The sequence below is a fragment of the Puma concolor genome, chromosome E2 (assembly GCF_028749965.1).
Source record: "Puma concolor isolate L17-30 chromosome E2, mPumCon1.1.hap2, whole genome shotgun sequence".
Taxonomy (NCBI): Eukaryota; Metazoa; Chordata; class Mammalia; order Carnivora; family Felidae; genus Puma; species Puma concolor.
In genome coordinates this window covers 19,885,336-19,909,314 of record NC_141681.1, presented here as the reverse complement: position 1 = coordinate 19,909,314, position 23,979 = coordinate 19,885,336, and the positions used below count along the sequence as shown (strand labels likewise).

The 23,979-nt window shown below is 37.3% G+C and overlaps 1 protein-coding gene across 2 annotated transcripts in view; it reads left to right on the top strand.

The window, feature by feature from the left end:
- Nucleotides 1-20,509, top strand: part of CBFB (core-binding factor subunit beta) — a 56,798-nt gene extending 36,289 nt beyond the window's left edge. The window contains exons 5-6 of one of the 2 annotated variants that reach the window (XM_025920681.2): nt 4,899-4,994; nt 18,242-20,509. In XM_025920681.2, coding sequence (XP_025776466.1) covers nt 4,899-4,994; nt 18,242-18,310 — 165 coding nt within the window. In that variant the 3' untranslated portion in view covers nt 18,311-20,509. Of the gene's footprint in view, nt 1-4,898; nt 5,026-18,241 lie in introns of both variants that reach the window. The other variant, XM_025920682.2, reaches the window with a different exon arrangement.
- Nucleotides 20,510-23,979: the final 3,470 nt, after the last annotated feature.

Here is a 23,979-nt window from a genome sequence, read left to right as displayed (position 1 = left end):
GTGTTCATTGGCCACATGTGGTTCCCATATTGGACAGTAAAGCCTTACTGTAAGTGTACTTTTTTGTATGTATAATATAATACAATAAAATGTTTTGAAAGCTCCCCGCAAATTAATATCATTCTTAGTATAGTTATAGAAACAAATCACATTTGCTGATTGTATTTTCATCTTTCTATTTATTTTCTGTAATTTGTAGGGATAAAATTCAACATCCTCTTTATGCATTTGGTTTTCAATAATTGTAACTCTTTAAAAGCTTAAAAATCAAATTTTGGGGGGCATCAGTGTGGCTTAGTTGGTGAAGCCTCCAATTCTTGGTTTCGGCTCAGGTCATGATCTCACTGTTCGAAGGATCGAACCCGGCATTGTTCTCCACACTGACAGCACAAAGCCTGCTTGGGATTCTCTCCCCTGCCCCCGTGCGTGCGTGTTCATGTGTGTGTGAGTGTGTGCACAAAATAAATAAACTTTTTTTAAAAAGTCAAATTTTTGGCATTTCACCTTTGGATACTTTAATCAGAGATTTCCAACTAATTTTGAGCAAAGCATAACTATGAGGACTCATTTGCCTTAAAAAAGTTCAGTGCCATGGTAGGAACTATTTTGATTTAGAGTAGTTCTTCAAAAGCTCAAAGTGTGGGGGTACTGCCTTGATGTATTTTTTATATTCGGCATCAGCTTTGTCACATTTTACAGTTCAGTTACTTCGTAGATAAATATATTTCTAATTTATGCAACTATAAACTAAGTGATTGGCAGACCAGTTATGAGTTATATGTGCCACAACTAGTTTCTAATAAATTTCTAAATTTTTTTTTAATGTTTTTATTTATTTTTGAGAGACAGAAAGAGAGCACAAGTGGGGAAGGGGAAGAGAGAGAGGGAGACACAGAATCTGAAGCAGGCTCCAGGCTCTGAGCTGTTAGCACAGAGCCCGATGTGGGGCTCGAACTCACAAACCGTGAGATCATGATCTGAGGTGAGGTTGGATACTTAACCGACTGATCCACCCAGGCACCCCCTAATAAATTTCTATTTCATAGTTTTTAGAAATTCACTAAGAATGTTATTCTTTTTTTTTTTTTTTAATTTTTTTTTAACGTTTATTTATTTTTGAGAAAGAGAGAGACAGAGCATGAACAGGGGAGGGGCAGAGAGAGAGAGACACAGAATCCGAAACAGGCTCCAGGCTCTGAGCAGTCAGCACAGAGCCCGACGCGGGGCTCGAACTCACGGACCGTGAGATCATGACCTGAGCCGAAGTAGGACGCTCAACCGACGAACCACCCAGGCGCCCCCGAGAATGTTATTCTTTATACACTGTGCTCCACCAGCATCTATATTTGTATTATCAGTATAAGAGCCAATAGTTTTATCTTCACTGTTGTACTTTTTTACTTTGCATGTTTCACCTTCAATGTAGTACCCTTTCAAAAGTTTAATTTTGGTTCTATGATCAGGTTAGAAAGACTGAACCATTATTTGAATTAACAGATACTCTATACCTGATGACACTGATGTAAAACTGGTGTCCTTTAGTTATTTGCAAGGTTTTTGTTAATGATATCAGCATATGAACAGCTTTGCTTTTTACATGTGCATGATAATGTGAATTGAATCATTTGTCATTTGTCAGTGAATTAAATCACTTGATTTAAATGAAGTTATTTGCAGGGTGGTGTTAAATGTACCGTTTGCAGCTGCACGTGTTAAATTGTCGCCCTTGAAGTATATATTGAAGCTTCTTCAGCAGTTTTATTTCTTTTGGCTTTCATGTGATCAGTGATACCATTCTGGTCCCCACAGAGAATAGTAAATGTCGTTATTTTGTGCAAATTACATCTTCATCATCAACTTTCTTGGAAATGAATTAACTTTTCATTAAACATGCACTTCCAGTTTTTAAATTCATAACTGCAGAAAGGTATTACCAAACCATAAAATAAGTATCGTTGTAGATTTAGGCAGTACAATAAAGACAAAATCACTGCAGCAAGAATGGTCAGAATATTCTGTGTATTCTCTATGAGAGAACTGCAAAGCCTTTATTTGCCACATGGGTTTCACATGCACCCACCTTTTATGATGACCCCACCTGGCTACTTTGTGCAGATCATGGTTAAGACCACGGAGTAACAAACTAGTATAACATGGAGCTGGTGGGGACCAAAGTGTTGAAAGCTGCTCCCACTACCATCTGAGATTGGATAGAGTTAGTTGTCCCTAGCTCATTTGACCACACTTTATGGATGAGTATGTAGTTTTATCAGGAGTTGCCCTTTATGCTGCCCTTGAAGCAGATAGGTGTTAGTTAAGGTTGCAACAGGAAAGGATCAAGACAATGCTGGTAATTGCCAGTTGTCTTTCAAATTAAAGTACAAACTCTCATCTCTGCACATCTATTTCACACCTTGCTAGAAACAACCAAAACAGAAGCTGGAATTAGAAAGCAGAGGGCTACCAAATCCCTCCTGGCTTATTTTACTACAACTATTAGTAATAATATTATTTTTTCTTTTAATGAAATAAAAGTCTGACCATTGCTAGAATACACATTAATGGCTGTTAACTTCCTTAGGGAATTAGATCACATCTCCTGTTATGTGCTCTCATTTCATCATGGAATATTCCTTTACTGTACTTAATCACAGTTGACATATATTTTTTTGGTAATTATTTGTTCATTACTTGCCCCACTAGACCAGAAACTGTGAGGAAAAGCACCATTTGTTTCTCATATTGTATTCATGGTACCTTAACACAGTGACTTGGACATATTAAAAACTCAAACATTTGTGGAATAAATGAAACGTGAATGAATGCACAGGACAGAAGGAGTATCCTGTTACCAGATGTGTCCCAGTTGATCATTAGCTAAATAATAGAAAACCCTTGGCAGTTGGAAACAGTGTTCTTTTGCAGGTACCTCTAGCTTATATGGTACATTCTGAGAATACAGTAGGAACGTGTAATGATATTTAGTCAGATGTGTAAATTTGATATGTCTGTAAATGCTTGTAAGATACCAGCACTTATTGAAGATTGTCAAGTATGCTTAAGCACATTTTATATGTTACCTCATTTAATCTTCACAGTAATCTTGTGAAGTATTATTACTGTGCCCATTTTACATGTGAGTTTGCAGAAGCTTACAGAAATGAAATGCCTTCCTCCGGGTCATAAAGCTAGTAAATGTATCATAAGAATGGAAATTTGATTACATCTTTCAATTTTGTTTAGGTTATAGACATTGTGTCAGTGAAAATTGTAAGTATTAAACAGCCTTACTAATAGTGACAAATAAAAGATTTCTCACAGAGAACAAGATACCAAGCAGTGTAGGTATAGTCCAGGTCTGGTGTAGCACTTAATTATATTACAGGGGCTCTGGGTCTTTTCATCTTCCTGCTGTGCTATGCTCAGTGTGTGACTGCATCCCCACTATTATGTTTGCATGATGACTACTGTATCTCTGGGCATTGCATCAGTTCATAGTAAGGAGAAAAATTGAAATACCTCTTAAAGGACTTTCTTAGAATCCCAGTTAGGTGACTTATCCTTCTGTCTCATTGGTTTGAATTGAGTTACTGGCCACCCCTTGCTGCAATGAATCTAGGAAGGTGAATATTGATGACTTTTTTGGTATTTTTATCTTTTAGTTTCTTCAAGTGTACCATCAGAAATCCTGGTATTGAGAAGTCTGTGACTGCAAAAGTTGAGCATCCAGTGCTATGTACCATGAGGAAGCTTTTTTAAGTTGGGGGTGTTTTGGTCAGATTGTGCCTAAGGCATGCTCTGATGGCTGGGTGGTAGACTGGGGATGACAGAATGGAAGCAGGAAGAGACTGTTTAGGAGACCTTTGTAGTAATTTTAGTAAGAGATCTTAGAAGCCCGAACTGGAAAAATGTAGGAAATAAAAGGAGACAAAGATTTCAAAAATATTTAGGAGGTCAGATGGTTAGGACTTGGTGATTGATTGGCTCTGTGGAGAAAAGAGGAGAGCAAAGAGTCAAAGGTGTCTCAGGTTTCTGTCAGAAATGAATGAGGGATGCCATGAATGGAGACTAGAGAAGAGTAAAGGAGAAAGTTTCAATCGGTTGCCCCTTTAGACACGATGAGTTTGAGGTATCTGGGTTTTCTTCATGTGCAGATCTTTATTAATTGGGAAAATTTAGATAAATTTGCTATATGTTACAAATATTTTTCCTTGGTGACATCCTTTGGACTTTTATTTACTTTCTGTTGTTCAGCAGTTTCAAACATGTTTATCATTAATTCTGTTAATATTCTCTTTTCTATTTCTGGCTTTAGTGTCCTAATTTGAGGACCTGGCCTGTCTTAATAGCAAATTATAGAAGTATATACCAAATTTTTTCCTTGATCTTCTGTGGTTTAAGTATTGACTTGTACAGGATTTTATTTTGGTGAATAGATGAGGTAAGGAAAGGAAAGATCATGAACACAGTTACTGTTTCCAAAGTGTGATGTAAAACATGAACAAACTGAAGTTTTCTTTTAAATTTTTTTTTTCTTTTTTTCTTTTTTTTTTTTTTCAACGTTTATTTTTAATAACATGAACGGGGGAGGGGCAGAGAGAGAGGGAGACACAGAATCGGAAACAGGCTCCAGGCTCCGAGCCATCAGCCCAGAGCCCGACGCGGGGCTCGAACTCACGGACCGCGAGATCGTGACCTGGCTGAAGTCGGACGCTTAACCAACTGCGCCACCCAGGCGCCCCTGAAGTTTTCTTTTGAAAGTAGCTTCAGTGTTAGCTTTTTTAAATGGTTTTGATATTTGAAGATATACTCTGCTGTTCATTTCCTCCAAAAAATAACAGATTAAAAATTTTTATTATAGATCAAAATTGAAATATCCCTTTCATGTATTCTGACAGCAGGAGGATGCATTAGCACAACAGGCCTTTGAAGAGGCCCGGAGAAGGACGCGTGAATTTGAAGACAGAGACAGGTCTCATCGGGAGGAAATGGAGGTGAGAGTTTCACAGCTGCTGGCAGTAACTGGTTAGTACTTTCCCCCAAACTCTCAGGCTCTCTATGTCATGTTTGTGTGTAATGTTTTTAAATAGTTTAATTTTGTCTTTCATTTTTCAAAAGTTGTACTGTGTCTTTGTATTTATTAAATGTAATTGCTATAAAGAAACTTGGTCTTAATTTTAAGGTTGTACATGAATTCCTCATTCATTGATCCTCATAAAAATCATTTACTGTCATGTATATATTCTATTAATTCATTGATCCAAATATCTTACCTCTTTTTTGTCTCAATTATTTGTCAGATTATTTGTAAAAATTACCTTATGTTATCCTAGAATACCTACTAACTCTTTGGGAATAATATTACTTTACATTTTTTTATGAATGTCTTGATTTTGTAACTAATTTTTAGCCATTTGTGTATTCTCCTTACTAAAGGGAAAATTTAATGTTTTCAAACTACTCAAAGAATTGAATTAAGTAGCCCACTTTTAACTTTTTTATGGTACAGATATAGAAATCTACACAAAAGAAATATGTAGCTTAATTATTACAAGGCTAACACCCTAATCACTACCATCCAGATCAAAAATATCAAACGTTCACAGCTCTCCCAGCAGCACCCCCTCCACGTATGCATCTAATTATGACCTTGTCCCTCCCCTCAAAAGTACTCATTACTTCAGTTTTTATAGCAATCACTGCCTTGTGTCTCTTTTACTCCTGTCACTTCAGTCTTCAACGGAAGACTGAGGTTTAGTCTTAAGCATTATTTAAATTTTATATGACTTTTAATTTACACGGATTTTTTTCTATATAAAATTGTACCCTACTTTAAGCAGACTTTAATTATGAGACTACTATTTAAACTATCTATACACTGTTCAAAAATCCAATTTCTATAAAAAGTATACTCTAACAAACAAAAACAATCAAGATGAGAACTAATGTGTTTGGAAAAGAATATTGTCAAATGTTAACATCCTATGCTTCAAGTTTATAAGCTTACTTACTGATGTATACATTTCACACAAAAAGAAATAGGAAGTTAGCACACATTCACCTTTGATAATCAAAAGAAATAGAATTAAAATATATTACATGAACTAAATAGAATAATTTCCGGGCATTAAAAAGAGTTCTACAGATTGGTTGCTCAACAAAATAAAGGTACTTAATACTTAGCACTTCTGAACTGTGCACTTAAAAATGGCTAAGATGGTAATTTTTATGTTCTATGTATTTTAGCACATTAAAAAAATGTTTTAATCAGTGTTACATACAGAAAATTTGTGGGGTTTCCATACACAAAATTATATGTGCACTATTATTTAAATTAACATGAAAATTTAATGTTATTTTAAACATTATGCAATGCATTTGGTTTTGGTTTTTTTGAAGCTTTTCAATTCCTGTGATCAGACTTCCCATGCCATTTTCTTTTGGAGTGCTTGTATCTGTAATAGTAAGAAGGTTTTAAACATATAATATGCATTTACCTTATACTTCTGAACTTTTTTGCTCATACTGTTTATTCCGTGCCTAGTAATATACCTTTCTACTCATTCATTAAAACCCAACTTAAATGTTATCTGTCAGTCTCTTCTTTAGCCTTCTTAATTATAACTGGCCCTTCCACTTTGTAGAATCCAGAGCACTTACTTCTGTTATTGTTCTTACTGAACAATATGTTGAAACAACTAAAAAGTGTCTTCTACTGTATTGTAGATTCCCAATGAGATGGGGCCCTGATATTTTAACCCTCACATTACCCATCACAGTGGGTTTTTTTGTACATTGTGTTTAGTTGTCAAATGGAGATCTTCAGAAAACAGTTTCTATCCTGCCTGTCTGAAAACTAGAGTTACAGGATAGCCTAGAAGTTAGTTGAAGTCGAATAATACATGTTAATGATCTCTGGAAAGATTTTAAATGTTTATAATTTGTTGGTTTATATTAGGTAAGTACTAAGTAATGAACCCCAACTATGTTGTGCAGGATTCTGCATTAGGGACTGGGAAATATATAGATGAAAATGCACGGTTTCTGTCCTTCAGCAACTGTCAGTCTTGAGGGAAAATAGATACATAAACACACAATTGGAGACTACTTTAGCAGCAGGCATTCATAATGGAGGTTCAGAAGGGGAACAGTGGCACTGTAGAGGAATGAGTGTTTATGTCTGCCTCTATCTGGGGAATTCACAGGGGAATACCCTTGCAGGGGTTTGAAGGAAGAGTGGGAGTTTGCTCACTGGACAAGCTAGGGAAAGCATTCTGGGCAGAAAGAGCAGTGTATGCAAAAGCATTAAAGTAGTAAGAGATCTTGTCATGTCTGAGAACATGATTGGTCAGTCTTTCTGGAATAAGCCAATATGTCTTTAAATGAATGTAAGAAAAAAAATGTTTTATAAAAGGTGCTCTTCGTCTAGGGGCACCTGGGTGGCGTAGTAGGTTACGCGTCCAACTCTTCATCTCGGTTCAGGTCATGATCTCACAGTTCTTGAGTTCAAGCCCCACGTTGGGCTCTTTGCTGACAGCTTGGAGCCTGGAACCTGGTTCGGATTCTGTCTCCCCCTCTCTCTGCCCCCCTCCCCCCCACGCACGCGCGCGCACGCACACACACACAATACACACTCTCTCTGTCTCTCTGTCTCTGTGTCTCAAAAATAAATAAACATTTTTTAAGAAGTGCTGTTCAGGTACATTATATATGAAGAATAATTATTTGAGGGGTGCCTAGGCGGCTCAATTGGTTAAGCATCTGACTTTGACTTGGGTCATGGTCTCACATTCATGAATTTGATCCCCTCATCAGACTCTGCTCTGACAGTGTGTAGCCTGCTTGGGATTCTCTCTGTCTCCCTCTCTCTCTGTGCCCCTTACCCACTCGCACACTCTCTCTCAAAATAAACAAACTTCAAAAAACATAACTGAAGGGGCACCTGGGTGACTCAGTCAGTTAAGCGACCAACTTTGGCTCAGGTCATGATCTCAAGGTTCTCGAGTTCGAGCCCCATGTCGGGTTCTGTGCTGACAGCTCAGAGCCTGGAGCCTCCTTCAGATTCTGTGACTCCCTCTCTCCCTTACCCTTCCCTGCTCATGCTCTGTCTCTCTTTCTCTCTCAAAAATAAATAAACATTAAAAAAAATTTTTTTTTAATAAACATAAGTGAAGAATATTTGATAATTAATGGAACAGTTATTTAGGAAGTTTTTGTACATATTTTGCTTTAAATAAAATTCTAGATTAGTTAATACTAAAGGTTGTCTTTTCTTAAATACTAGTTTGATTATTCTTATAAATAATGCTACTTGAAGGGGTGCCTGGGTGGCTCAGTTGGTTACACATCCGACTCTTGATCTCCACTCAAGTCTTGATCGCAGGGTCGTGGGTTCAAGTCCCACCTTGGGTTCCACACTGGGCATGGAGCCTACTTAAAAAATAAATAAATAAATAATAATGCTACTTGAAGAAAATCATTCTGGTGTATGAATTTTATATGTATGTGTTTATATTTGTGTATGAACAAAAACATATTCTGTTGACAGAGGTATTAAATAATTTGTTGCTTGGATAGATTGTTTTTTGGTTGGTTTTATGTCCGTGATTTGAGAACATGGACTTTGTAATCAGGCCTAGTTGAGATTCCTGTTCCATTGCTGGCCAATCCCTCTTAAGCTTGTTTTCTCATAGAAAGAAATCATTGTGAGAATTAAATGGGGGAAATGCTTGTAAAAGCACTTAGTATGGTGGTTGGCTTGTGTATGCCTACAGTAAATAATAGCTCTACAGTACTTCTTTAGCACTAAGAGCTTGACGACTGTGCTGGTTCCAGTTAATTGAATGATCTGGCGAAGAACATCCTTTTAGCTCTCTAAAAGTATATCAGGGCACTTTCCCTGCATTATGACCTGGAGCATAGCAAAAATGGTTAGATTGTCATCAATGATTTAAGATCCTGTAGTCTCTTATGGCAAAAATTAAACCATCCGTTCTTGTAGAGAACTTTCATCTACAAAGCTGGACTGAAATCTGTCTCCAGAGCTTGCAGTACTGGCAGTCACTTAGGGGAGTTTTGGGTATGTGTGTCTTTTGGTACTTTGTGCATATATATTTAAAAAAAAAAAAAATCCATAACAGATTCCTAGTATCAGCTTGTTTCCTTACAGTTTACCTTCTTTTTCCTAAAAGGAGAACATTAGGGAAAATTACTGTTTCCCCCTTTTAATTTGAACATCCATAGGGGACATTATGCCGTGTACTCTAAAATTCTTATTACAGTTGAAACTGATACTGAGAAAAATTGACTTGCTCTTTCAAGTAGTTGGTTAATGGAAGGAGGAGCAAAGACTTAAACCAGATTCCTAACCAGAAGGTCTCTACAAATACAGCCTAGCACTGGGAAATTAATTTCCACATCACCCATAAAGATGATTAAGTTGAAAAATAAAACCTGCCAGGAGAGGTTACAAACCATTTTTGCCTGGAAAAGAAAAGGCTGAGGCAAAAAAAGAATAATAATAGTTCCAGTGGGTGGTCCTGATGCCTGACTAGAGGCAAGGGCCAAGGAGCAGTGGTAACTCGTGGGTGGCAGTAACCCAGTAAATGGTCCTTGGAAGTTTGAGATCCTGGCAGTACAGAGGCTTAGGGATGTCCCAGCCCTGTTTGGATAACCTCTGAGGCGTCTAGCCCTGCAGTGCTAAATTTGTAATGGTGGTGCTTATGAACATTTAATATATGTCTAAGGTTAAGATTACAAAGGGTTTCGGTATGTGTTAGTGTCTTTTAACCTGTATTCAGTTATAAAACTCCTTGAGCAGGTTTCTCTTTTACTGTCTGTAAAATTTAGAGAGTTTTCTTTTTTTTTTTTTTAAGTTTATTTTTGAGAGAGAAGGAGCACACATGAGTGGAAGGAGGGAGAGAGAGAGCGAGAGAGAGGGGGGATATCCCAAGCAGGCTCCACATTGAGCCCAGCAATGGGGCTCAAACCCACAAACCATGAGATCATGATGTCAGTCAAAATCAAGAGTTGGACACTTAACCAACTGAGCCACCCAGGTGCACCTAGAAATTTTTCAATCCATCATTCGTGGTAGGATTTAGTATTTTCTTTTTCTGGTTTTCTGAAAAAAGATATTTTAGTAGTATGATATTTTCTTGTTCCTTTTTTTTTTTTTTTTTTTTAGTGTTTATTTATTTTGAGAGAGAGAGACAGAGTGCAAGCAGGGGAGGGGCAGAGAAAGAGGGAGACACAGAATCCGAAGCAGGCTCCAGGCTCTGAGCTGTTAGCACAGATCCCGACATGGGGCTTAAACTCACGAACCGTGAGATTGTGACCGAGCTGAAGTCGGACGCTTAACCCACTGAGCCACCCAGGTGCCCCAGTATATGATATTTTCTTTACCTTTCAGAGGTCATAGCAGATTATTACTAATTTGGCAAATGAAAAACTATAGTAAAATGAAGAAACATTGTTTCTGTTAGTAACCTTATCCAAATACTGTTAAATCTTTGGTGTACAATAAAATGGTATGCAAAAGGTACATAACATCTTTTACCCTTCGGGTATTTTTAAAAAAAGAGTACATACACATATTTGCTTGAATATATACATAGTCTCTCTTTAGTAGGACATGTAGGAAACCAATTGAAAACTGGGGGCCACATGGGAGGGTGATTCCTTTTTACTGTTTATCTTGTATACGTTTTGAATTTTGTATCATGTGCATCTATTACCTCTTTAGGAAAGAAAGGGTTTTTTTTTTTGGGGGGGGGAGGTGTTGTTTTTAGTGTTAACACAAAATGATGCAACTAGAAGAGTCTAGAACTTGCTATATGTGTTCTCTGGCATATGGGCTTTTTCTAAAAATGTGAAATCCTTCCTTCATTTGAAATTTTATAGAGAACCCCAAATAATAGATAAAAGAGGCATTGTTCTGGATGAAGTGGGGGTAGGGATTATTCTGTTTTCCTTCTGTAGTCCCAGGGTGTTTTCATGGAACCCAGTAGCTTGCAGAATATAACTTGAAAACCTTTGATGTAGTCGAATGAGCATGAGGTTTGTAATAGATTGCTCTGATTTTGAATCCTGGCTCCACTATTTGTTGCCTTGTGACATTAGAAAAGTTACTTATCCTTGTGAGTCTCATCTGTAAAACAGCTAACGTCCTACTTCCCAGGTTGCTGCCTAGCTCAGTATCTGACATTTAAAATGGGCTCACTTCCTCACTTTGGTTCACAGTGTATCTGGAGTAGCAGTAAAAGCAGGCATATCCTATCTTTAGACTGTGAAAGTCAGATCTTTTGCCAAGCTATCTTATATTCTGGTGTTGGTTGTTTGGTTTTTAACAGTAGTAAAGGGCTTTAAACTTTTCTGGGTTCTGTTGGAGGTCAAGATAGCAGTTACCTTGATTGAGTAGTGACTAGGGGGTTGTGGGGGCAGCACAAGAGGAACTTCCCAAGTTTGGGTAATACTGTATTTCTTGATCTGGGTGCTAGTTACATGGGTGTGTTCACTTAGTGGGAAATTCATGAAGTTACATATTTATGATCTGTGCACTCTCTTGTATTTTAATAAAAATTAGATGTTAAAAAAAGAAAAAATAATCACAGACATTTCTTCTGTGAAATGCCTCTCATTCCTGTCTGTTGCCACCTGAAAAGAGGCAAGTACCTTGTTACCTGAGAATCCTTCCATGATTTGAAAATGTTGATGTGTTACTGATGACGGTTCTCTTCAGGTCACATATCTGTACAGCTGGAATTCAAATGCCTTACTTTGGGATTTTTGTGAAATAAGATTGAGATTCATAAAGGACAGAATGAGTGCTTTGGTCATAAATAAATTGGAAAGATGCCTCCATTTTCTGTTTGGTAGCAGCTCGTGTATACTCCCTGTCTAGAGGCTGCCTTCAAGTTGATTGGCCTCTTAACTTTCTAAAGCTGTTGGTTCTTAATTCAGCTGCATGGTGACAGGGTACTGAAAGATTTTCTCTGTCATTATGTAGAAAATACTTTCATCTGGTTGGTTTATAAAGTGTTAGCAAATAAATTCTTGTCTTTAATGTCAGAGAATGAGTAAATAATTATTGTTTATTTTACTATAGGCAGTTTTAATACAATTCAAATCACAGGAGAATTTTAGGTGGAAACTATTTGGAAATAAAAACAGGCAAAAGGCTTTATGTGGTTTTTATATTTGTTTTGTATGTTTTTGGAGCCTTCGATTCTGTGTGGTCCAAGAAGAAAAATCTCAGCCACTATTTTAAATTCCCGCAGACTTCAGTGTTCAAATCACTTTAACTGCACCAACACTCTTTTTTGTGTGAGGACAAACTAACATAAAAATCTGTCTATCCTAGGCCTTCCTGACGTGTCTTCTGGTAAAGGCAGTAGATGAGAGTGAAGTGGGAATATGAACTCAGACTGAGAATGAGAATCAGAAGGGGATTGACAAGGAGGAAGAGGGTGCTAGATCAGCGGTCTCCCACACCGAGACAGAAAGTCTTGGTTTGCTCTCTAGCATAGGAGATGCAAAACTCCATTAAGATTTATTTTGTTCCAGCCTTATTTCTTAAAAATTACTCTTATCTGCAGGATATACAGGGTTGTTGTGTTTTTTTTTAACATTGCAAATGCTCCTATAGATAAGTTGGGAAGTGATGAGCAGCTTTGTTGTAATAATGACAGTGTGAGTACTTACTGCATGCCAGGCAGTATACACCACAATATTTGTTTTACACTTGGTTCTTAAAGCACTCTTACAAGGTGTATCTCCATTTTGAGGAACTGAGGCTGAAAGAGAATAAGAAACTTGTCTAAGATCACATAGCTAAAGTGGCAGAGCCATCCCAGTCCACGCTCAGAAATGTAGATTATTTCTACTATCTCTTTTATATTGAAATGTCACTTTATTTGTTTTTTTTCTTTTTTTTTTTAATTTTTTTTTTCAACGTTTATTTATTTTTGGGACAGAGAGAGACAGAGCATGAACGGGGGAGGGGCAGAGAGAGAGGGAGACACAGAATTGGAAACAGGCTCCAGGCTCTGAGCCATCAGCCCAGAGCCCGACGCGGGGCTCGAACTCACGGACCGCGAGATCGTGACCTGGCTGAAGTCGGACGCTTAACCGACTGCGCCACCCAAGCGCCCCAAAATGTCACTTTATTTGTAAAGTTTTCCTAAAGTTGTATACTTTATAAGAAGTATATATACACATATGTATATGTATACATATATACTTTAAGTAGGCTTCACCCCACCATGGAGCTAAACATGGGTCTTGAACTCGTGACCCTGAGATCAAGACCTGAGCTGAGAGGGGCACCTGGGTGGCTCAGTCAGTTGGGCATCCAACTTCGGCTCAGGTCATGATCTCACGATTTGTGGGTTTGAGCTCCACACGGGGCTGTGTGCTGACAGCTCAGAACCTGGAGCCTGCTTCGGATTCTGTCTCCCTTTCCTTCTGCCCCTCCCCTGCTCGTACTCTCTCTGTCTCTCAAAAATAAACTTTTTTTCCTTAATTAAAAAAATAAATAAGTTGGGGTGCCTGGGTGGCTCAGTCAGCTCAGTGTCCAATTCTAGGTTTCAGCTCAGGTCATGATCTCCTGGTTCGTGAGTTCGAGTTCCACATCGGGTTCCGTGCCAACAGTGTGGAGCCTGCTTGGGATTCTCTCTTTCTCTCTCTGCCCCTCCTCCACTTGCTCTCTCTGTCTCTCTCTCTCAAAAAAAATAAATAAACTTAAAAAATAAAAGACCGGAGTTGAGATTAAGAGTCAGATGCTTAACCAACTGAGCCACCCAGGCACCCCAGAACTATATTTTTTTACATGCCCATTAGATCAGCTCTTGCATTCTCCTTACCTGACAAGTGTTTATGATTGTCTGCTGACTTGGTTTTTACCTTTTTAATGAGTTTGGAGAAAGTACACTCCCTTCTGTCATATTACTAGCACTTAAAATTTCTGCTTTGTGTCTCATCCAGCTTTAGCAGTTGGAAGAAACAGCCATGACTTAGGTTGACATTAATGCTGATTGTGAGTTTAAAGTTCTGACTGCCGCCAGCTAACTGTGAAACCTTGGGGAATCACTTAACCTTCCTGGTCATAGGCTTACCATCTGTCAGATAAGAGTTGAACTAAAAATCTCTGACATACTTTGCCACTTTAAAATTCTGTGATTCTGTGTTCTGACGTTGAGTCAAGTGTCAGACATATAAAATAGTAAGCACAGTGTGTGAACACAGTATATACTCAGTAAGTTGAAGCTATTTTGAAATATTAAGGCATTTTCTCACGAGTTTTCAGGATTTTGATGATCTTGATAATAAAAGAGTGGAAATCATGCAAGAAGTTTTATTCATTTTTATTTGGGTATCCCTGCTCTTGGCTACTTCTGCACAGCCCTGGCCAGTAGGGAAAACTCCAGTGCCTGGTGACTATTCTTTTTCTCTACATTTTGGACTCATCTCATGACTGCCTCCTCAAAACTATTTGGGCAATAGCATATTGAAAGAAAGAAAACAGGAGCAACTGGTAGTAGGAGGTCTGTAGTAAAGTGTCTAGATTACTTCTTTATAAATATTAAAAACATATTTGTATCCTGAACAGGCTTGTGGGTATCTGCTTTATATTAAAACTATTCTGAAATAGCTGTTAATAAAAAGTTAGAATCAAGTGCCCATGTGGATTGACAGAGGAAAAAGAAACTAGAAATTATGGACTTGATGCTGGTAGAATAATAGAGTTCAGAGAGTTTCTTAGCCACCATCTAGTCTAACTGATTACTCATAGAATTCCTTCTCAAACATTGAGCCCTCATTACAAAATTGTCACAGTAGGGGCGCCTGGGTGGTTAAGCGTCCAATTTTGGCTCAGGTCATGATCTCATGGTTTGTGGGTTTGAGCCCCGCATCAGGCTCTGTGCTGACAGCTCAGAGCCTAAAGGCTGTTTTGGGTTCTGTGTCTCCCTCTCTCTCTGCCCCTACCCCACTCACACTCTCTCTTTCTCAAAAATAAACATAAAAAAAAAGTTTTAAAAACTACGACAATAGAAAGCACTGCTTCTCAAGGCAGTTCATCCAATTGTTGAATTCCGGTCTTGTGGAAGCTATTTCACTGAACATAAATCTGTTTTTCTGTGCTTATTTCCTTCATGTGACATTCCATACCTCTTCCCTGCGAGCATTAAATTTCATTCCAGTCTCCAGCTCTTACTCCTCTCCTGCTCTCCCGCTATTGACTTCCCCCGCTGTCTGTATTTATCTTATTTTTGCTTTTCCCTCACAGTGTCTTCCCTTACATCTTTCTGACTCCATCTTCACAATGTAAATGGAAACTGCAAACACAAATAAGTAGCAAAACAACTTTACTCCTCTCATGCCTTTACCAAAATTTATTTTAAACAAACAAATCCCTGGCAACTTCTGCACAGCCATGACCAGAAAGGAGAACTCCAGCTGCTGATGACTGCTGCTGACATGCTGTCACTCATTTGAAGTCATCCCATTATTAAGATAACTACTCTTATCTCAAGACCAAAGCTGAAATATCCTTTTCACAAAGTATTATTGGTAGGTTAATAGTGATTTGTAGATATATAATTAGGATTGATTTTTCTCAGTGTTTCTTCACTGCTCAGCCCCTTTCTAACCTTCATTGACTGAAACCAGATGCTTAAATCACCATCTCTGATTTTGCAGAATCGATCCATCCTTACACTACATTTAACATTGATTCTTCATGGAAACTCAAATTGGTTTTTTGTTTTTGGTGAATATGCATTCCATTGGTTTTTCAGTCTGTACCATGCAGTGTAACTTTAACCTGACTAGTTAATTGAAAGAAATAGGCTAAAATTCAGTCAGTGAGCAGTATGCTAATAAAAAATAGTTAAAATCTCCTATCAATATTTATAAGAAGGACTACAGAAGTTAGTGTTGGGTTTTATTTGATTTGTTTGAAAGGAACAAGGAAGGTTCATTTCTGTCTAAACAGAACCCTCTTGAGAAATGACACAGCTGGAGCTTCTGACTAAAACTTGATCATACAGTACAAGTATGATTTGTTTAGATGCTTGTTTGAAGGTCAAGGATGCTCTTTCTGTAACAACTGTTTTAGATGTTAAGAACTGAAATGAGACTGTTTCAACTTTTGGTTAGAGTTTGCTTAGATTTGTTGCCAAAAACAGACAATGAAGAATCAGTTGGCGATAATAGTACAGTATTCCATTTAGCTAAAGATTGCATAGGTAATTTGAAGAAGTCTCAGCTACTGGCATATATCAGAGGTGACTCCAGAGAAGATCCAGATTAAGAATGGTGGTGGCATAGACTGGGGTGAGAGAGGTGGGGGCAGTTAGAAGTGGTCACATGCAGAATATGGTTAATGTAGAGCTGTTAGAATCTAAAGGTGAGTGTGAGAGAAAGAGGTGTTAGGGTGACCTCAGGCTTTTGTGCCTGAACTACTGGTAAAATGGAGTTGCCAGTGTATAATATCATCTAACCATGGTTGCTGAAGGAAACAGGTTCTGTATACAGTCAGACATTTGTGCTCCACTGACATTTGTAGTCCCTGAAGAAAGCTTATGTAGGAAACACACACTGGAATTTGTGAAAGACACCGAGAGTTAATGTTGTATGTAAACCACAGGGGTACTAGGTTCCATAAAAACTTAATAGTGGCAGAGAGTGTCATGCAGGACCTGTTAGTTGTTAGATGTGCTCTATTAAGTAATTTGCCATCAGTTTGACTAGAAATGTTTATTCTAAAGTGAAACTTGAAAACCTCAGTGTTTATAATTGTCTAACCTCTTAGTTGTTAATACTGTTATAAAAATACTTCTGTGTATGTAAGTGGATCAGGGACTGTAATTTTTTCCCTATTTTGTTTTGTTTTGAATTTTATTCAATTTATTTTATTATTTTTTTAATGTTTATTTATTTTTGAGAGAGAGCATGAGCAGGGAGGGGCAGAGAGAGGGGGATAGGATACAAAGCGGGCTCTGCATTGACAGCAGACAGTCTGATGCAGGGCTCAAACTCATAAACCGTGAGATCATGACCTGAGCTGAAGTTGGGGGTTAACCAACTGAGATACCCAGGTGCTCCTAGATTTTATTAAAAAAAAAATTATATTTTTAGAGAGAGCACGAGTCAGAGAGAGAGGCAGAGGGAGAGAGAGAGAATCTTTTGTAGGCTCCATGCTAAACACAGAGTCCCATACAGGGCTCAATTCCATAACCCTGGTACTATGCCCTGAGCCAATATCAAGAGTTGGACATTCAACCATCTGAGCCACCCAGGTGCCCGGCCCTTACTCAAATTTATTCATTAAGAATTGCATTTGTTTTTTTTTTTTTTGGTGGGGGGGGGATAGGTTATTTTTTAAGAATTGCACTTGTTAAATAACAAATTTTCGTGTTGTACTCCTGTCTTTCTTTCCTCCATATTTATGCAGTCATATAAAGGTATTTGTAAATAGTCATGTCCATTATTTCTACATTGGAAAAATAGAACCTAGCCTTTCAATTTTGATGTATATAATCAAAGGAGTTAAAATTCTGTTTACTTGTACTCTTAGATTGTGACCTCCTTGAAGCAGTTCTTCTTAGTGGAAGCTCTAAGAGTACCCATTTTTGCTTTTAAGCCAATTCTTTATCCATAGTAATGATTTTATTATCGGAGGTAGAGATTTTTAGTTACAGCTTGGTTGGCAGAGATGGCATTGTGTAAGATGAAATTCACTACTACATTATTCAATCATACAGTTGGTAGACTCTATACTTTTGTGTGACTATAAAATAGATAAACAGTAGCACCTATGTTATAGGTTGCTGACAGGGTTTTAATCAGTTCATCTATGAAAAGTGCTTAGAACAGTGCCCCGGATATAGTTCGTGTTCAATAAGTGTCAGCTTTTATTCAAAGGGGAAGTTTGATTCTAAGGTAAATGGATGATGTGTTTAACCCTGTAGTCCAAAAACTATAAACATGGATTTGTTGTTCTTCTACACATAGTACATATTTTGATAATGTTCTTTTGAATATAATGAGATTTTTATTCTTGGTTTTTTGGAAACTTTAGCAAAATATTTAATACACAATTTAAATTGTTCTTTTTCCTCTTACATGTAAAGATGGTTGTAAACATTTTTTAAATGCTACTGTGTCTTATACTGTATTTATCTAGCACTTTGATTTTCAAAACATGTTTTGACCCCAAATTATAATTTTGTCATTGCAGGCAAGAAGACAACAAGACCCTAGTCCTGGTTCCAATTTAGGTGGTGGTGATGACCTCAAACTTCGTTAATTAGCACAGTAGATGTGCCCACCTATCTTTACATTTACATTGTTTCTAGTCAGCAGAAATAATCATTAAAAGACCAGAAACTGTGATAACTGGAGGTACCGCAGTCTATTTCTCAACCTTAGGCAGTAACAAGACATCACAAACTGCCATGGTTTTGCACTATGATTATAATACCTGCATTTCTAATTTTGTATGCATGTAGCCAGTAATTTGACATTTTTTTCTATGCAAGCTTACCTTGTTGGCATTATTTTAAATGAGTTGAAACTATCCACTTGTAAAGCTCTTTTCCTCCATTTTAATTTAAAAGTTTATGTCATTTAAAAACAAGTCAAGAAATTAAAATTTTTTCAGAGGGTTTTTCCCCCTAATTGGTTGTTCTAATTATTTTTGGAATTTTAGATGTGTTGGTTACACAGCTTCATTTTAGATAGACATTCTTGGTTATTTGTTTTGTTTCTGTGTTTTTATAGTCTATGGCATTTTAAAACTGCTGATGTGTTTGCATTATTTACAAGCTGAAGACCTAGTAGCATAGAGCTGTCTGCCACAGCCTTTTAACACAAAGTTTACAGTTGTTAAAGTTGCAGTATCCTTTTAAATGTTGATAATCAGCTCCTTTTTCTTTCCTCCTTAAACATAAAAAATTTTAATTGGTATTAACTCTAATCTGCCCCAGATCTGTTTTACATTCTGTTCTGTAATCATGAGTTTGTGTGGAGATACTCTCCATAGATGATAATACTCTACTGAAATGCCTAAAGAAGTCACAGGCTGGCTTCTGTTTTATTCAGGGATTTTTTTTTTAAGTCAATCAGAAAAGGGATACTGGAGCTCCTTCATGTATGTAACAGCATATTAAACTGGAGACAGTGATGAATCAGCTACCAAGGTAATATTGTATTAAAATCATGTTTAAGATAGCTGCTTTTATGTGTATTTTATAATGCATGCTTTTGTAAAAACAATGCTGGGTGATGAAAGATTAGTCTTAGAGAGAAAATGCTCATCTGTGCAGAGGATACATTTTCTTCATTAATTATTCTGGGAAAAACCTCACAGGTTATATATATGGTATTTTCCAGAAGAACTATTAATAGAACCTTTTGAGATGAATTAGTATAAGAATATTTTTAAAATAGGCTCACTATCAAATTAAATGCAACTTTTTTTTTTTTTTTAATACAAGACTGGAAAAAAGTGCTAAGTCATTTGGAACCTCCTTACAAATATTTTTCATGGTCACATTCATTAAATGTTACTACATTTCTGAATTTTTGCAAAAATATATTTTATCGTAATAGAATGACATTATTTTAAAGAGTGAAAAACTGACATGGTCAATTCAGAAAAGGAACTGAAGTATGAATAAGGTCATCGCATTTAAAACACACACACACACACACACACACACACACACACACACTTGACTGATGAGGGAGGTGTGACTTTTGTTGTATATAGGTCTTATGATTCATAAACATATCCTGTATCTCAGAATAAAAATATTTGTTATATATTTGAAGTCATGCATGGTAAGGGAGTGTGTTTAAATTGTTATAAACAATAATGCATCATAACGGACCATGCTGATCTTGTGTAACTAAGTACTATGAATGAATTTGGTTGGTATTTGGTGTTGTGCAGTTCACATGTTTACACACTCAGTGCCCTAATTTCCCCTGAGGGAATCACCTTTTAAGTGGCCCTTAAAGTGGTGTTTTAAGGTTACTTTATCACAGAGCTCCTTGGTTTTTTGACTTCTGCACTTAATTTTTTTAATAACATGATGGTGATGGTACATTTTCCTCTACTGCTTCTAGCTAAGGGCTTTCATTCCACCGGTAACTAAGATCAAATGTTATTAAATGTTCATATTGCCACCCTTCTGTAAATATTCGACTCTTCCTGTCATTTAGCACAGTGCTGTTTCCATCTGTCTTAATGCTGGCATTAAGATCATAAGCCCTTTTTCTCCAGTAGTGCAGGCTTTGAAAACTTTTATTAAGTTATTGATGCAATTTGATATTTTTCCATGATCTATATTTAAACAAAATTACATCATTGCATCATCTTTTCTAAATTCATCTCCATTAAAACTTGCCTTAAGCTGCCAGATTGCTTTTGCCACCATTAGCCATATTGTATGTTTGTATGTTTAATTTACTTTCACAATAAACTTATGTGTAGTGAAAAAAAGTTCTTGGCTCTTCATTATCCAACAATTTCTGTTCTGGTGCTCATTATGACATGAAAATTGACTTAGGTTGTTTCTGAAATGTTCTTTCATCCCTTTTTTTTTTTTTTTTTTTAACCTTAACAACAGTGGCATCTAGTGGTCATTTCCACTGATTTCAAAGAAAGCCTTTAATAGAATTATCACAAAGAATACTAAGTGCCCAATGTATATTATGGTTTTTTAAAAATCTGGTTTGATATACCCATCCTATGAGATACAACTATGAAGTACTGACTTTGCAGGAGAGGAAGAATTTCAAAAATTACACATTCAGATTAGTACCATTATTCAAGGTAGTCATTGTAGGAATACACACTTAGTTTGATTGTGCTGGTGTTATATCAACCATACTTAGGACTTAGGACTTTTTTTTTTTTAATGTTTATTTTTGAGAGAGAGCGTGAGCCAGGGAGGGCCAGGGAGAGAGAGGGAAACACAGAATCCAAAGTGGGCTCCAAGAACCAAGCTGTAAGCACAGAGCCCGACGTGGAGCTCATACCCACAGACTGTGAGATGATGATCTGAACTGAAGTCAGACACTTAACCAACTGAACCACACAGGCACCCCAGCTTAGGGCTTTTCTTGGCATTTTTCCTACACCAGCCTTTCACTTTAGAAGCATGCCTTAAGCTTGATTCATAATGAAACAATTCATTATTCACCACCAGATTTGCTGCAAATAACAAATACAAATGATGAACTAGTACCATTAAGGAAAATTCCAAAGAATAATGAGGGTTAATTTCAAAAATTGAGCAGTAGCATCATGGTTTTAGTAAGTATATCATCTCTAGAACTGGGTATTTGGATATGCCAGTTTTGGGTTACTTGGGAAAATAAGTATCTTAATTGATTTATGTTTTATTTGGCAACGGGGAACATTTTCAAGTTATAAGCCCTTGTATGAATTATCCATTGCTGCATAAAACATTACTCCAAATCCTAGCAGCCTAAAACAATAACCATCATCTCAGTTTCTATGGGTTAGAAATCTGAAAGAAGCAGGGGAGCCTGGGGGGCTCAGTTGGTTGAGCATCTGACTCTTGATTTTGGCTCAGGTCATGAATCTAGGGTTGTGGGATTGAGCCTCCCCACCCCACCCCCACCCCCACCCCCATACTCAGCATAGAGCCTGTTTAGGATTTTCTATCTTTCTATATCTCTCTCTCCCTCTGCCCTTCTTTCCCACTTGTGTACTCTCAAAAAAAAAAAAAGGCTGGAAGAAGCGAAGTTCAGTTGCCTGACCTCTGATCTCTTCTGAGGTTAGAGTCAAGTTTTCAGCCCAGGCTACAGTCATCTCCAGGCTTGCCTGTGGCTGAAGGATCCCCTTCCAAGCCCACTCATTGCCTAGCCTCAGTTTCTGAGACACCATTGGGTGAAAGCCCTTGATTTCTTGCTAGGTTTTGGAATGGAGACCTCCTTCCGTTCCTTGCCATGTGAGTGTCTCCATAGGACAGCTCACAGCTTAGCAGTTTGATTTCCATGGAGCTAGTGATTCAAGATGAAAGCCAGTCTTTTTAATAACCTAATCTTGGAGTGCCATATTCTATGTTAGAAGTGAGTCACTAGGACAGGCCCACAACTCAAATGGAGGAGTATTAAGCTTCATCTCTCTTCAAAGGTGGTATAGTGAGAGTTTGTGGACATATTTTTAAACCACCACAGCCACACTGCCACGTGTGTGTGTGTGTGTGTGTGTGTGTGTGTGTGTGTGTGTGTGTGTGTGTGTGTATAATTGGGTATTACAAGACAACATTGGTGTTTTGATCTCCCAAATACTTCAGTCTTGCAAGCAGATTTCAAGGCATGATTAACTCTAGATAGCAATAGTTCTCTTTCTTAGAGCACTACCACATATACATATATAGCATTCCAAAAATGTGTCTAGGCTAAAAAATTACAAATGGGGGATGGGATTGTGGGTGAAAATGGTAGTTTGGCTTTTTTTTTTTTTTTATGTTTTTAATTTAGAGAGAGTGTGTGTGAGCAGGGGAGGGGCAGAGAAAGAGGGAGACACCAAATCTGAAGCAGACTCCACGTTCTGAGCTGTCATCACAGAGCCTGACACGGGGCTTGAACTCGTAAACTGCAAGATCATGACCTGAGCCGAAGTCAGATGCTCAACAGACTGAGCTACCCAGGGGCCCCATAGTTTGGCTTTTTAAAATATAGGATACTTTTTAAACAGTTGCTGTATTAGTTAACTCTCAGAATTAATTTCAGCAACTTAGGGTCATCATTGGCCTTATTCAGGTTTCAGAAACATTAGGAAATGTGAGTAGAAAAGACAAAGAGAAATCTTTGATTAGAGAAGATAATCTCTATCCACAGTGTCTCCAGTATGGTAGCTACTAGCCACGTGTGGCTATGGAACGGCTGAAACGGGGCTAGTACAACCAAGGAACTTATTTTTTAATGTTTATTTTTTTTATTTGACAAGTATTTATTGTAAGCCAACTATGTGCCAGGCAGTTTTCTAGAGATGAATAAAATGGACAAAGTTCCTCTTTAATGAAGTTTACATCTGCTGGAGCAGAGGAACAATTAGTAATTAGTTAAATGGTAAGGTGACAGATGGCTGTGAATAAACTAAAATAGCATCATGGTATAAATGGTGATTAGGTCATACAAAGGCAGAATTAGGGTGGGAAGAGAAGATGTGTCAGGAAGTAACATTTTTGCTGGGACCTAAATAAGGGAGTCAATCAGGGAAAGTTTTGAGGGAAGGGGGTTTTAAGTGGGAGAGCTAAGGTGATGCTTGATCTTGTAGCTGGAACTCCTGGATGTGTTTTTGTTTTTAATGTTTATTGAGAGAGAGGGAGTATGAGTGGGGGAGGGGCAGAGAGAATCCCAAGCACGTCCCATGCTGTCAGCATAGAGCCCGATGAAGGGCTCTATCCCACAAAGTAAGATCATGACCTGAGCCAAAACCAAGAGTCAGACACTTAACTGACTGAGTCACTCAGGTGCCCCTGGGTCTGATTTTAATTTTTTATTTAAATTTAAAAACTGAGGCAATATAAAATATTTTTTCTCTTAAAACTTTGTTTTAGGGGACTATTACACTTTAGCCTTTGAAAATTTAGTGTCAGAGTTGATACACGCTGCTAACAATACCAGATAGCAAAGATCTAGTACCAAAAAAAGTAAGATAGTTCACTAATTTTTTTTTAATTTTGATTACATATAAATGATCATGCTTTTGTATACGGGGTATATTGATATTTGATGTATTGGGCTAAAGATAGTAATTTTATCTTTTTTTAATGTGGCTACTAGGAGGTTTTTAATTGCATATATATGGTTCACATCAATATAAAAATTGTGAGATGGACATAGATCATACAACCAAAAAAAGTCAGTTTAATATAAAAAAGGAAAATGTTGAGGCTTACTGTTTTTTAAAAAAATATTAAAGTATGACTACTT